General features: G+C 44.8%; 1 protein-coding gene across 1 annotated transcript in view; it reads right to left on the bottom strand.

The window, feature by feature from the left end:
* The window catches only part of pitpnm2 (phosphatidylinositol transfer protein, membrane-associated 2), a 61,123-nt gene that overhangs the window by 23,136 nt on the left and 21,772 nt on the right, over nt 1–16,215 (bottom strand). The window contains exons 6-22 of the mRNA XM_076284117.1: nt 15,784–16,122; nt 14,322–14,420; nt 13,871–13,975; nt 13,321–13,385; nt 11,098–11,342; nt 9,096–9,285; nt 8,452–8,571; nt 7,883–8,091; nt 7,415–7,590; nt 6,616–6,786; nt 5,700–5,837; nt 4,534–4,698; nt 2,053–2,201; nt 1,526–1,642; nt 1,006–1,122; nt 658–806; nt 118–267 (exon numbers count right to left, since the gene is read on the bottom strand). Coding sequence (XP_076140232.1) covers nt 118–267; nt 658–806; nt 1,006–1,122; nt 1,526–1,642; nt 2,053–2,201; nt 4,534–4,698; nt 5,700–5,837; nt 6,616–6,786; nt 7,415–7,590; nt 7,883–8,091; nt 8,452–8,571; nt 9,096–9,285; nt 11,098–11,342; nt 13,321–13,385; nt 13,871–13,975; nt 14,322–14,420; nt 15,784–16,122 — 2,704 coding nt within the window. The remainder of the gene's footprint in view (nt 1–117; nt 268–657; nt 807–1,005; nt 1,123–1,525; nt 1,643–2,052; nt 2,202–4,533; nt 4,699–5,699; nt 5,838–6,615; nt 6,787–7,414; nt 7,591–7,882; nt 8,092–8,451; nt 8,572–9,095; nt 9,286–11,097; nt 11,343–13,320; nt 13,386–13,870; nt 13,976–14,321; nt 14,421–15,783; nt 16,123–16,215) is intronic.

Below are 16,215 nucleotides of genomic sequence, written 5' to 3' on the forward strand. Positions count from 1 at the left end.
CTAATGCAAGAATAAAAATATAATACACTGAATGAAGTCAAAGTATGTGTGAGTCACTGTGCACAATGTGAGCATCAGAAGTCTTCAGTCAGCTGAGTCAGAGAGGTCGAGTCATACCTGACGACGTCCACCGCCCCGGCACGGACCTTGGGGTCACTCCCCATGATGGACACGCTGGCGGCGAAGGAGCCGTCGATACTGAACACCACAAACTCAGTGCCTCTGGGCAGCACGGTCAGGTAGCTGTCCGCAGACGTGTGGTCTCCTCTGATGAATCATAAACGACAGGACATTATTAAGGTTTCTAACTGTTATGTTTGAGCTATTTGCTTAGAATTGCATGGATCAATCTGTAAACTGCAGAAATCTGAACACATGCCTTTTGGTCTATATACTATACTATACTATACTATACTATACTATACTATACTATGCTATACTATGCTATATCAAATGCTATATCCAGCTGGTTTTTCTGAACCAGCTGGAGGAGTCTCAATTGCCAGTTTATGTCCCTCACAAATCCTACTATATACTGTACTTGATTGATAGGATACATGTCTACTTGTCAGTGTAAGGACACTTAATTTAAGAAACTTTAAATCCTAGTGCTCATTTTGCTTTTCTCAATCAAGTATCAATGTAATGGCCATCCACCTGACCACCATCTTGACTGGGTAAACCCCGATACCGAGGCGCTTGCTCTCAGGAATGTTGTAGGAGATGCGGCCGCTGCTATTGGTCAGCTCCATGTCAAAGTACACCCAATCCCCTGATGGAGGCTGCATCATAATGTGGATGTCCACCTATGGGCAGGAGAACACAGCAGTAAACACACCACGCACGCAGAGGGGAGTGTAAGTGAAAAGGGGTTGTGATGTGTTTCCAACATTGTTTACAAAGGGCTTTATATTTTACCCACACTTGTGACCTGTGGACATACCTGAGGACCTTATACAGTATTATACACAAGTGGTCATGCACATGTGTCTAAGTCCAACTTGCCTTCTCTCCAGTGAGAGTGACCATGTCGAGTGGGCCATACATGAAGCGTCCGGTCACCACCTGAGGGCCGTCTTCCGTGAACACAGCATCATTCACACGGTGGTTAGCCGTCACATTCTACAACGCAAACACACACGGGTCAGTGCAGGACATGCTACTCACCCAACACAGCTAACCATTTTCTTCAGGGGTTAATGTAAAGCCTGATGACTCTGATGTCTGTCCTTAGCTACTGATTGTGCGGTCTGCATGTTTGTGTAAAATTGAGTAAAATGAAGTAAAGTTAAGGTAAAGACTATGGTGTTTGGGTGAGTCTGTGTGTGTTTATGTGTGTGTGCATGCTATATGTAAGGAATAATGTATAGATCGCCGGTCATTATTGGGAAAATAAGTCCCGACAGGGCGAACCGGACCCCGACGTGCCAGCATTGAAGGCACTTATCCCTTTAAAGTCAATGCATTGTGAAGAGCCGTATAATAATTGTGCGTACAGTATGTATGTATTCAGACTGAGACTCACTCTAATTTTGACATGGGTCCTCTTCCTCAGCCACTTCTCGCGTGGTTTAGAGGGGGTGAACTCGGTCACCTCTTTCCCATCCAGCTCTAGAATGCTGGAGCTCTCATGTCTCATCACCTACACATGGAGCAAGAACAGAGGCCTGAGTTACACAGAGGAAAAGGTTACACGGCATTATATATATTAGCAAAGAAACTGTAAACCGTGACTCAGCATAATGAAAATGGAAGACTTTATAGTGCACGTTCCTCCTGTGTAGGAGTGTGTAAATGTTACAGCAAGATATCCTCTCTTGTGAGAATATGAGTATGTGTGCATGTGCATATAAGTCTGGCCTAGTTTGAAATTCAATTGCACTGTTTGCATTCAATTGCACTGTGAAAATATACGTGCTAAGCAATATTAAAAAAATCCAAGTATATATTATTAATATATAATCACATTTATTATATTTATTTATTATAGTGATAACAGTAAGCTACATAGTGTTTTGCACTGATATTGAGTGACCTTCTGGGGACCATCACCTGTCTGAGCAGGAAGGACACCACATCTGTGGACTCCCAGTAGGAGGCGTGAAAAAGGTGTGGCAGGGCTACTGTGGGGAATGCTGTCAGCGCGTCTGGGCAGTAGAGGGCAAAGTCTACCCGCTTAGTGCCCCACCACCGGCCTGCAACTACAATACACACACAAACAGGACTGTGAGATCTAATCCAATCCAAGATCCAGTCACTAGTAGCTGACTGGGGGAGGTGGGGGTCACATAATTTGAAGGACTGCTCTAATCCGTAAAGGTTTCATGCAAAACAGGAGCAACCAAGGGCCTAAAAAAGAAGGTAAATTGGGAGATGTTCTGATATTGAGCAGACGCATCCCACATTCACAACGTCTCTCAAGGCAGGACACATCTCCTGTTAGTGAGGGAAAAACTTTGCTTTTGCCACAGGAGGAGCATCAAAGGGCAGACTCAGCGTTAGTCATTGAGTACAGTATGCACAAGGCACCATGTGCAGGAAGCAAAGGGGGCATGGAAATGAAAGATACTGATGATGACCTCTCAGAATGGAACTAGAATGGACCCGGAATGCAACTGGGTGGAACCTGAAATAGACCTGGAATTGGAAAATGGAATTCTCCCTGAACCAGAGAATATGAAATATGAAGACATCATCAGGTTACCCTAACAGGAACACCAAGTGCTGGGATTGAGAAGGCAGGTTTTGGGCCAGCTTTAGGGGACAAAGGGGAAAGGCAGCACTCCTGAGATCCAGTATAAAAAGCAGCGGTAAAGGGAGACAAGGAGTTGGGGAAATGGAATAACAGCTGAGGAGTGATAGAGCCAGGGGCTGAGGAGGATGCATTCATGGGCAAACAGGCCAAACGTCACAGCTAACGCTAACGCTAGCTGTGCTAGGACAGGCTAGGGGACAGAGGCAGTGAGCTCTGGCATGCAGACAGTGCAGCTATGGGGGGCACTGACATACGCAGGCTGCACAGCCCCAACTCACAAACTCACATGTTCACATTACACAGTGTACAGGCCTCAAATCTCACTTTGCATATGGGTCAGCTAAAGATGTACAGTATGAGTAAATCAATAAACTAGCTATCTGATATGACAATAAGCAGCCCAAGTAATCTGAGAATATAACCATGCTAATATATCTACAACTGTATAACATAGCTGTATTTCAATATTTGTAATGTTTCAGTATACTGGGCACTTAGCTGTGCATACACCATACATTCAGGTAATTGTATTTAAATGTGTAATTGAAATAAATAAGTGGTAGACACACAAAAAGTGTGGTATGCATTTAACATGCACACTATTTGTTGACCGTTAACTGTGTAATGGACGTGTGGGGGAAAAAATAAAACAGATGCGAGTAGGTTGGGAGCTGGTTGATTTGGGCTGCGTTCTACTCCGCTCCTCTTCTGCCTCCAGGGGGCGGGGGAGTACCTTGTGCGACGTCCAGCCGACTCGCTGGAGGGGTGGGACAGGACCCCAGCAGCGTGGGGCAGGAGCCCAGCAGGGTGCTCTGCGAGCCCAGCAGGCTGCTCCTCTCTGAGGGGGCCAAGGGGGACGAGTCCCCCCCATCCGTGTCTGCGGGGGCCTTAGAGGGCCGCAGTTTGAGCCGAAGCTTAGGGGAAGGGCTCCGCGAGGTGAGCCTAGTGTACGGGAAGGCCAGCTGGGTCAACAGGCTAAGCTTTTTGGACGGGCTTTGTTGTTGGCATGAATGGGCTATGAGATGGAGGATAAAAGAAGAGCATTACAGGGCAAATCAATGGAAAAAGAGTGGATAATGACTTATGCTGAGAGACCTCTTAGCATCAAAAGATTATTTTGTGTTTTAAGATGATCATATCAAGATTTAATTTAGTTAACTTTAGTTTAGTTTAGTTTAGTCTAGTTTAGTTAGACCCTGTACCAGTAGTATGTGTATTACAGAAAGAACAAAGGCCAATAAGATTTAGATTAGATCTGATTTAGTATTAGTAATGTTAATATTGAGTTTGCTAATAGTATATTTGTGATAATCATTCAGTTTCAGAAAAAAACATACACACAAGAACATTAACTATTACATAACACAGTTAAGCAGAGCTGCCATGTGTGTCCAACAAATGATCCCATAAAAACTTTTTCAAACGACAAATGACCATTGTAGTGCTTAAAATACTTGAGGGCTAAACATATTCTTACTCTAAACTGAAAATGACACTCATGAGATATATCTACAGCTTAAACACTCTGCTTACTTGACATCCTCAAATTAGGCACCAGATATCGATACCTAAATACCAATCTATTCTATTCTAAAAATATTCTTACTCTAAACTGAAAATCACACTCATGAGATATATCTACAGCTTTTGAGCTCTAAAAAACGCTCTTAAAAATGCTCTTAAAAATGCTCTCAAAAACACTCTGAGAATGATTGACTTCACCGAGTTTCGCACCAGATATTTCCATTTCAATGTTGATGAAGTGAACTGCGACTCACTATTGGCCATGTTGGTGGCACTGTAGTTGTCGGCGTGGCCCGAAGCCTGACTGCAGATGCTGACCTCGCTCGGCCGGCGTGGGGGACGGGCGGCACAGAGCACCACTGGGGACGGGGGGTGGGAGCTCTCCAGGAACATCCCGCCGTGCGTGTGAACGATGTCTGCTGTGGAACCATACACACACACACACACACACATTAGGTCCACGACAACAGATGCCCAAACAAGAGGATAAACTTGACCAGAAAGCTGCAGAGATGAAGCCTCTTCAGGAACCAGTACCGAGACAGCTGGACCCATTGACAAACAAGTACCTACACTGCAAAAACTGCTTATCTAACCAAGTGTTATTGATCTTATATTAAGATCAAAAATCTAGTTGGAATTGTAGAACTACCTAGTGCTTTCTCATAACATCACTTTTTACTTATTTTAAGTCGAATCAAACCAAATTTGCCTGCCAGTGCGTTAAGCAAACTTGATATAAATATAGATATCTAAATACCTATCTATTCTAAAAAGCTACTGCATATGTAAAACAATTCATCAAGTGTATGAAATAAAATGTAGCAGAGTAGAATGTAGAGTTGTGATAGTATACCAATATTCAAAAGTATACCAATTCTGTCCTTCGTAAGGTCAAGTTCACCTGTGTACATTAATATAACCCATACCAATAACCACCCAAGAATAAGAACCTTGGCTGGGACTATTTCCTAATAAGGGGTCATTTAACCCTAATCCAGCGATAAAGGTGTAATGTAGTTTAGGGTGACCACACTGATAGGTCACCCAGCACACAGAGAGGTAGTTGGAGAGACAGGGCACAGAGGGACAAAAGCAGAAGGAGATACAGACAGAGATGACAAACAGGACAACGACAGGTAGACTGGCAGTACAAGTGCTAATAACTCATATAAAACTGTGACATACACACAAAATAACTGAAAATGTCACACACACACACACACACACACACAGGCAGGCACTTCAGCAGACTTCAGATATTTTCTCTCTCTCTCTCTCTCTCTCTCTCTCTCTCTCTCTCTCTCTCTCACACACACACACACACACACACACACACACACACACACACATTAAAATCTACACCTACACACACACACACACACACAGACAGAAGACTGAACCAGAAGAGGCTACACACACTCAGCGGGGCCTGGCGGGGCGTGCCAGTTGAGCACGGGCACAGGGATGGAGGTCTCGCTGACCGCTTCGGAGCAGCGCAGGGGTGCGCCACACACCCCGTCCAAAAACAGCTGCGGGCTGCTCTGGACCGTCTCCACTGGCAACCGGGGAGGGGTTGGGGGAATGGGGTTGGGGGGGGGGGGGCAAGGGGTGAAGGTGTCACAAAGGGGATGGGGTGCGGGTGAAGGGGGGGAGGACATAGAAAGAAAGAAACAAAAGACAAGTAACGAACAGAGAAAAAAAAAAACACATGCATTGACTGACACACATGCTAATGGCTAGCGGCTACAGGAGGAACAGGTTCATATCTGCACCAACAAGCAAAATCAGACAAACACCAGGATACTAGTGGCACACATACAGTACAGTTCACAGATTTTACAGAACTCCTACCAAAGTCATCTTAAGTCATTTTTGTCTCATTTAGCCTCACGATAACAACAAGAAAATGTTATATTGTCTTTTCTCCTCTCCTCCCCACCCTTTCTCAGTGGTATGTGTGGTACATTACTAAGATGACCGTCAGATAACCCTGTATATGGAAAATTGGGATCAGCTGATGTTATTCGGGGTGTAAACATGAGAGCAGTGGTGACATGTTGTGAAAAAATATGTGTATTTAAATAAAAATGAATTTAAACATTTAGAAAAAATGAATCAGTAAAACAAGCAAGGTAAACAAGCAAAACAAAGTAATAAGTGCAATAGGTGCAATTCACTTCTAAATTGCCTTTATTTTTTTAAATGAAATGGCAGCTTAAATGGCTGCCATATTTGCTTTGTAGGTGCAAGGACGATGACATAGACATGGGATGTGGGCATGTGGGCAGGCGTGAGGAGTGGACAGCGGGCGTCGGCCTGGAGGTGAGACTCACCCAGCAGGGCGGAGAGTCCGTCCCCCAGAGGGAAGCGCTGGTAGCGCGGCACGCTGAAGGGCGGCAGCACGTGGAAGCGCTTCTCCAGCAGGGGCTCCAGGCGCGAGGCCGACGGGTCGGCCGGGTGGAAGAGGTTGTACACCTGCTGGCAGGCCGGCCGCAGATGGCCCACTGCAGCGGAGAGTTGGGTGGACAGAGGTCAGAAAGCTCCTCCAGCATAGAGACTATATGGTTTTACTGAATATGATACAGTCTCTCTAGATATGCATGACAGCTAGACTCTAACAGAGTTAGAAAGCTCCTCCAGCATAGAGACTATATGGTTTTACTGAATATGATACAGTCTCTCTAGATATGCATGACAGCTAGACTCTAACAGAGTTAGAAAGCTACTCCAGCATAGAGACTACAGGCTTTACTGGATATCACACAGTCTCTCTAGAGATACACTACAGCTAGACTCTAACAGAGTTAAACATCTACTCCAGACAGGCTTATCCAAAACCTGACCTAAAGCCTGTATGTTAGAGACAAACTTTACAGTAATGACCTAAAGCCTGTATGTTAGAGACAAACTTTACAGTAATGCCCTAAAGCCTGTATGTTAGAGGCAAACTCTACAGTAATGACTTAAATGCCTGTATGTAATGGAAACAAACTCTACAGTAATGACCTAAAACCTGTATGACACAAAATCTACAGTAATGACCTGAAGCCTGTACATTAGACACAAACTCTACAGTAATGACCTAAAGCCTGTATGTTAGAGAGCTGTGAGTGATTCTCTTTGGGTGCGTACCGTCCAGCGTTGGGACCACGGTCTTCCTGAGGGCCAGAACCAGGCCCAGTGGGGAGCCGAACAGGAAGAAGTCCGTCACCTCAAAGTCGAACTTGCCCAGAGCGCCCCCCTCCAGCATGGTGCTGCTGCTTGAGCGACGGGAGCCGGGGTCGTTACGCAGCACGCTGGAGTGGAGACTACACACACACACACACACACACACACACACACACACACACACCACACACACACACACACACACACACACACACACACACACACACACACACACACACACACACCACACACAAGCGCACGCACACAAACATACACATTAGACACAGGTTCTTTTAGGTGTAACGGCATCTAGAATCTAGTGAATCTTGTTTTAATCACTGTGTTTGTTGGGTGAGTAAACATCTGATTTACTGTAAGTGCTGTGTGTAAGTCTATTTTATAGTAAGTGTATGCTATGTATGGTCGGCTGACCTTGACAGAAAAGCCTGGTGTTGTTTGATGGTGTCCAGCTCATAGGTGGAAGAGTCGCTGCGTTTCCGCGGCAACTGTTTCCGTGGTTCTTCAGCCCCAGTGCAGCGTGGGATGTCGATGTTGCTGCGGCTCAGATGCCGACTGCCCTCCAGAGTGGAACCACACGGCCCAGAATTCACCAGGAGAGCTGGAGACAGCAGGTCATGGTCCTAGATAGGGAAAGATCCTGGAGTGTTACAGAGAGTGTGTGTGTGTGTGTGTGTGTGTGTGTGTGTGTGTGTGTGTCTGCAGTACACTGGGGAGTGAAGGACAGGGTTGTCATGTGAAGGGTTAGTGTAGTTGTGCTGAAGTGTGCTTTGTTTGAAGTGTTACAAGTGTCCTTGAGGCGGTGAGGATTGACAGAATTAAATATAATTGAATATATAAATATATATATATATATATATATAAAATAAATATTTTGTGTGTGTTATAATGCCTTTGTCTCTGTCCATGTTAGGACTGTGTGATGCATGTGGCATTGTGTGTATAGCTGTGTGGCAGTGTGTAGTGTATTCAGATCAACTCACCTGCACACTGACGATGCTGGTCCGTCTACTGCTGCTCTGGCTCTCACACACACTCACGTTGCTGCTACACAGAGCATCAAACGCCAGGATACCCCCCACGCAGTCTCCAATCAGACACACCTGCAGCAAAGGGACGCACATGTAACCTGCGTTGTGTTGAACCTGCGCGATTCAGCCCTGCACACGCCTGGACTCGAACCCGCGAACAGCAGCACCTCGGATCGGGAGGCGAGCGTGCTGACAGCTGAGCTAAAAGCCCAGGCTACTAACTCGCATGCCAGCAGCACTCTTGAGGAGTCGGGGAGTGAGGTTTACCAACGTTCCACAAGCACAGCTAAGCTAGCTGACATCCGTTACACACACACCTTCAGTCTGGGACAGTAGAAGCACCAATGTGTGTGTGTGTGTTTGTGAAAGTTTAAGCATAATTAGCAATGATACCAGTGTCTGGATTCTGTCAAGTTTTCAATCACTTTCTAAACACAATGGAGACAACAGAGTAGCAATTTTACACCAGCTGTGTGCTGCAACCAGACTGAAATTCTGACAAGAATTCGAGTCTGGCTATGTGTGGCTACTTTGCCCCAACAATGACGTTTGCTTTTCCAGATTGTAGTCTGGTTGGCGCTCGAACCTGAACCCACCTGGCCAGAAAAGGAGGCTCCTTCGGCAGACCTGACAAAGTCGCTGTACACCTGGTTGGCCCGTGTGATCACCGTGGCAACCGCCTCCTGGTACTGGGGGGCGGAGGTGGCCAGTAGGGGCAGTGCGGCGAGGGGGATGTGGTCCTGGCTGTTGGACAAGCAGCCCTCGTCATAGCTGTACGGACTCAGGCTGGAGGAAGAGGACAGAGACACGTGTCTTACTGGACATCAACTTACTGGACATTCAAATATTATATAGAAGAGAGAGAGAGAGGAAAAGAGAGAGGGAGAGAGAGAGAGAGTTTGTGTCTGTTTGTCTGTGTGTGTGTGTGAGAGAGAGAGAGAGAAAGAGAAAGAGAGAAAGATAAAAAAAGAGTGAGTGTGTTTGTGTGTTTGTGTTTCTGTTTGTCTGTGTGTGTGTGTTTTAGAGGGTGACACGGGAAGCAATTTTCACTCCCTTCCCATCCCGAGCCCGCACAAATACTCCCGTCATATCCCGATCACGTGACAGCCCCCCCCAAAAAATTCTGTCCCGCAAAATCCCGAGAGAAAGACTCCCGAATCCCGTCCCACTCCCTATATATGTTGATGTCTAAAGTTATCCGACTGTTAGGCTACAGTTTCGTGCGGTGACCATAGGCTACATTTTGGTAGGGCAGAAAGCCTTGTCTAACTTTTCTTTAATAGCCGATCATTTTGGGCTACATTAAAATACATATTTTACAGTACTTTGCTGTAGGCTATGCTTAAATCATTTCATAGATCTCATCCCATCAGTTAAGTTTGCACCGTTCTCATCACGTTAAACCAGCGAAGCATAGCAACGTTGTTGCTATGAGTAAACAAAACTATTTTTTGCGTTCCGCCAGGTTATGCGATATATAGGCTTATTACACGGCTCTTCATAGTGCTGCAGAATGCTCCATTCACTTGAATGGGCCTTCCCAACGTTCGGCGGTCTGCTAATTCTGAATAACAGACCGTTGCTAAGTATAACAGACCGCTGTCAAGGAAAATGGTCTTTGTGCTTCTAAGTCAATTCTTTCATATCACTACGCAAGGATTGGAACTTTATTCAAAAGTGAAAGCAGACGGTTGATCAGCTGTGTTCTAAAGAATGTTTGATTCAAGTTCAGCGTGTGTTGTTGCGAACTATTTGTTTCTCAGCAAAAGCCATGATGAAACGGTAACAAATAGGCTATAGCCTAGGCTATGTAGGCTAAAGAGTCATATCGTGGGGAGTTTATTGTGTCGTTTTGCTGCGCGTCGGGGTCCGGTTCGCCCTGTCGGGACCTATCTCCCGACAATGACCGGCGTTCTATACATTATCCCTTACTAAATATATTGAGGAATGCGATCGTTGAGGTGCCATGCCCCAACATTGCATGACACATTAAACAACGAGATCCGCTTTCCCGGACAGCTCGTGCAATTGAATAGAGCTGTCCTTTGCTGACACTTTCGCCTGTAACTGTTTCTTTGCATCCATTTGCCTTATATTAGGGCCTATCTGAAGCTGATTGATTGTGAACAGGGCAGCTGCTTGTCTTGCTCTGATAGGCTACCAATCAACAACAAACGTATTGTGGGTTGTAATTGGTTATCTTTTCTAAAACGAAATGTCTCACGTCTTTGGGCGCACTAACTGCATTGTCATTTTTTTAAGTTAATAGCCTAATTTTTGGCTTCCCGCCAGCTCCCGTTTATTATTTCCTGTCCCGTCCCAATCACGTTACCAACAGTGAAATTTACTCCCGTACTGCGGGAAACCCGCGGGAATACCGTGACCCGCGGGAGTCCCGAAAAATTGTCACCCTCTAGTGTGTTTGTGTGTGTGTGACAGAGAGAGAGAGAGAGAGAGAGAGAGAGACAGACAGAAATGACATGTGATAGATAAAGAAAAACACTGCTAAACACTGCAGAGAGAATCAGTTGAGACAACGCACGGCCTGCGTTGCACGATTGTGAGATGTGTGTTGGGTGGGGGGGACTGGACACTCACTGGGAGACGAGAGAGAAGGCCTCAGCGCAGACGGGTGGACAGGGCACGAGACGCAGGGCGATACGACCCAACGCAGCCGGGTAGTGCACGCGCATGACCGTCTCAAACGCCGTGTTGAGCGTGTTCAGATCACCCTGCTTACTGGTGTGGTCGCCGGCCCCAGTGTCTAGGATGTTCCCGCCGTGGAGGACCAGAACGAGCACATGGATCTTGGAGGGCTGCAAGCACTGCTGAGAGGAGCCATCCTGAGAGAGAGAGAGAGAGAGAGAGAGATGAAGAGAAGGATGGAGAGAAAGGATGACAAGAAAGCCAAAAAAAATTCTACAAAATGATACAAACAATTTTGGTGGAAATGTAAACAGTAAAGAGAAATTCTACATCTAACACTGAAAAGAGGTCAATATCATATAAATAAAAAGGGGAGAGAGCATAACTAACACATGTATGATGTAAACGTTACATCCAAGTAGTGATGTAGCTTTACGTTGTACAATAGTTCTTCAGGAAACAGAAATCTTCAGAAATCTCAACGAGTATGCTCTATGTGGTGCAGTGCTGATGTGACGACACCAGAGAATGTGCAGGGTACAAATGGAGTGTAAGCACACATCTACATTGCACAAACTGCACATGCACAGGTCCTGAAGTGCATGTACTGTAGCAGTCCATAGAAATGAAGGATGCCACGCAGTGAAACTGTGGCTCAGGCCCGGGCTACAACGAGTCTACAACTAAAGCGTTCTATTCTTAAAGCGTAAAAATAGCTTTAGAAGTCTTTTTTTCCAACGTGCGTACCACTATCACGTCTGGTGTAGCCAGTTCCATTGATCAAAGTGGAAGCTAATTGTTGCAGCAGACACTGCGTCAATGGAACGCTTCAGTTATGTGCCCAGTGTATCAGGAGCAGCCAAGGGACTTCAGCACCATGGACAGGGCTCTTCCATACACCTCACAACTGACTCCACAGTGGCCCATACCTCATCATTATCATCTGTTTATTTAATCTATTTATCTATTTTACTTGTTTATTGGTTTATTCATCTTCTTTTATTTTATGTATTTGTATATAATATAACATTTTACACTCTTTTTGTATTTTATTACCCTTTATGTACATGTGTTTGTGTCAATGTGCATTCTTTAGTGTTTAGCTTGTTTAGTAGCTATTAACATGATATTTAACACAACATAACCAGATCCAGATACTCTCAACAATCAAAAAACCAAATCATAACCTTAGCCAGATACTGGTAAGACAAGGGAATACAGCTCAAAGACAAGTGTAACTGTACTGCAACTGCACTTGTGCTAGAACTGTACTAGTGTTAATATTTAAACATACAAACACAAACACTCCTACGGTCACCTCTCACGAGAGAAACAAACCTCAGGGGCAGCCTATCCAAGACATTTCAAAACACAACTGCTGTATAACCACAAGTTTATAAACACACTACCACGTTCACAGACTCTATGTGCCTGTCAAACTAGGGAATCCTAAAGATGACATGCCGAATTGGAGAGCCTACAAAGGGTTGGCTGTGACTACTGGACTCGGGCCCAAGATGCACTTGGCTCCCTGTGGTTACTCACAGCTGGAGGCCTGTGAACTCTGGTCTTTGAGGAGCGCTCGGAGGAGCATTTGTGATGTTTGTGGTGGTGCTGGTGTTTGTGTTGTCTGTGGGGTTTGGAGGGCTTGGCCGGCTGCCACGTCTGAGCATGAGAACAGAACAAGCGCTGAGGAGGGTGAGGGTCCAGGGGCTCTTCCTCCCCACAATTTCCTGAGGAATCCCTCATGCATCATGGGAACATGACCTTCAAGGCGGCCTCCTCTCATCCTATCTGTCCTTAAAAACACGTATCCTTCCACTGGCTGTTTAAAGTGCCTTTGTGTACTTGATCGTGTTCAGTTGAACTGCTCTACTTCATGTTGCTTCAGTCATTTTTGTTTTAAGTATAATTTAAAACCTTTTGATCCAACATACAAAATAATACAGGTTGAGCTTAGATGCCTATTCTTTTTGTGTAGAACTACATGCTTTGAAAATAAATGAAAGTTTTATGACATGAAAGATTAAACATGATACATGTTCAGATGTTGTAGGAGAGCAAGGCAAATTTAAAAAAAAGCCATGATGGCATGTAAACATGGAACATTAAAGATGAAAAATGATGGTTGATATTGAGTCAAACATCCAATGCGTGTGTGGAAATATTACAAACCTCAGTGACCCTTTCCACACTAGGTGGTTCAACAAAATCACCCCCAGGTTCTGGATACAATTCACCTATCCGGAAAAAAGGGTGAAAGGTAGCTATTAACAAAATTTATCGGCAAAGAACATTCCATAATTTCCCAACTATTAACCAATGAGGTTATTACACAAGAATGGGCAATACATGGAAATGCATTTATTTTCTTCTACTTGACAATCACTATCACAATCTGATTCTGATTCATTTTAAAGTCATTTAATTTAATAATTTGTGGTTTATACACAGGTGTGGTTAATACACGGGTGTGGTCAATACACTGTTTTGTTTTTTTAATTTGCATAATACACTGTGCTGCAGTTTATAAACAATGTGGTTAATATTTGGGAAATTACTGTACAGCCTAGTTGAGTTACACAGTCAAGAATTAACTGGAACAAATTCAGTATTGACACAGGCTGACCCATAGTTAGAAACCCTCGCACTCACAGATGGGACAAGGCCATCTACTGTACCCAATGAAACGCCTGAATCCAATGTACAGTATGATGATGTTTACCTTGCGATTCATCAGCATCTGTTGACTCAATCTTATCCATCATGTCGTTGGAGCTCCACTTGGTGATCTCCTTGGTGAAAATCTCCTCATTGTCAGAGAAGCCCTCTTTAAAGGTACAAAAAGATAGCATGGATACATAGAGTTTCAGACCCTGTACAAATATTTGTTCATGTCACCCATGCGATGCAGTTAAAAATCCTGTACACACAATCTGCTAGGACTGAGTCACTAACACACTCCTCATGACTGCTCATGGCTGCTGTCTCTCTGGACTTATGTAAAGTAAGAAACGTATGACAACAACCAGTCTGCCTACTGTCCAATCTGTTTCATTTGCAATACTCATCGTTTTTTTATATAATCGTTGTCAGACAGTTGAGAGCAGGGGGCATTTGCCAGAGTTTTTTTTTTATTATGACAGCAGGAGAGACTGACAACAGAAATATATTACCAGGGGCATCAAAGAACTCATCATCTGTGCTGTCGTCGGAGTCTCGAGCTATGCTCTGCATGCGCCATTCTGATAGGCTGTGGCGAGACGGACTTCCTGCTGCAGAGAGACGAGCAGGTAGACGAGGTGGAGATAAGAGGAGAAAGGAGGAAGAGTGTAGAGAATAACAGTGGTTTAAGAGGCAAAAATAAGTAGAGTTAAGAGTAGTGTATTCTGTAAAAAAAAAAACTCACTCCAAAGTTTGAAATGTTGATGCAGAGACAGTGGAGGTGTACACAGAGTATAACGTTATACTGTTAGTTATAAGTTGTATACAGAGGCGACAAAGATCAGTGTGCTGTATTACTGTGTTATTTCCATTTGAGATTTAAAAACTTCGCAATGCAAATGTATTAGCTGTGGTATTGAAGCCAAGTGCTGCTGGAAGGGTGCCGTCTAGTGATGCATTGCTATGAAAATTGGATATGGATTTTGGCCTCAGCTTTTGCCAATATTTCCTTTTGCTTGTTAAACTACTTATGCTGGACTGTCGATTTTGAATTACAAAACGAAAGCAATTCAACATTTCCTTTTTCCTGCATTCTCTACTTCCTCTATCTCCACACTGACGAGTGCCGCAAGGCCGAAACGTTTGTTACCCCTGCGGCTATGTGAAAATAAATCAGCGAAAAAAGAAAAGATTTTGGAGTGGGACCAATTTTTGATTTTCTTTTCAAGTTCCCTGGATCATGCACCCACAAAGAACAAACGGGAGAGCGCGGCGTTTGCGTTTGCCAGCTGAAGGGTGGTGCCTGGAGAATACAGGATTGGCAAGTTGAACATTATACACTTACTTGAATTGACAGCAATTAATGAAAGCCACTTATTTACTGAATCTAAGTAATGAGGCTGAATCAGGCTGCGCTTAAGTCTCTGACAGCCCGATCCCAATGTCTGACTGACACTTCTGTTCATATATAAACACTTTTATTTTAGATTGGATAAAAAAGGATGAGATATCGTTCTGGGAGACAGCCCCAGTGAGGTAAAAGTGGCTGGTAATTAGCACTATTTAGACTATTTTATCCCATGCGACACAGACTTGCAACGGCTGCCACTGCCTGACACTGCCACTGCCCCCCCCAGTGAGGTGTGTGTGTGCGTAGCACTACCTACAACTATTCTTGATGATCCTAACACTTACCACCTCACTAGAACTGACACTAGACTGTTTACAACAGCACTCACTGATGCACTTATTCTCATAGTACTCTACCTTTATAAAATTGTCCTAGAATAGAAGTTGAGAGAATTGCTTTAAAAAACTGTCTACCATGTCGCTTTGGCTAAAAATGCATCAGCCAAATGTAATATAATGTAATATAATGTAATATAATGTAATGATAACAAGCCAAATGTAATATAATGTAATATAATGTAATATAATGTAATGATAACAAGTGTGTAAGGGTGTTCTACTCACCCCCCCTCTTTGAGGAGCGTGAGGAGCGCGAGGAGGTGGACCACTGCTTGGTCAGCTCCCCTCTGGCCTGCAGCGTGTCCACCGAGCCACGCCCTGACTCCTCGGCCTCGGTCGTGCTGATTGGCTGCTTGTCCTCGGGCTGCTGGTCGGGGGTGGGAGCCGTGCCCTTGGCCTCTCCGGCGCCCCCCTCCTCATTGCAGCTGTACTGCGCCATCTTGGCGGCGAGTGCCAGCTGGGTCTCCAGCTCCAGCTGCCGGATGTCCTCGATGGTCAGGCCGTACCACTCGTCCTGCCAGCACCACGCCTGCCTGTGGGCGCGCACCATCACCTTACGCAGACCTGAGGCACACACACACACACACACACAAAGAAATAAAGTACACCTTTACAATTAAGAACACATTTGTACACGCGTGAAATGTACACACACAC

The sequence above is a fragment of the Alosa pseudoharengus genome, unplaced genomic scaffold (genome assembly GCF_046254945.1).
Source record: "Alosa pseudoharengus isolate Yale_2024_CS ecotype anadromous, Long Island Sound unplaced genomic scaffold, YU_APseudo_1.1 YU_APseudo_1.1_scf_14, whole genome shotgun sequence".
Classification (NCBI taxonomy): Eukaryota; Metazoa; Chordata; class Actinopteri; order Clupeiformes; family Clupeidae; genus Alosa; species Alosa pseudoharengus.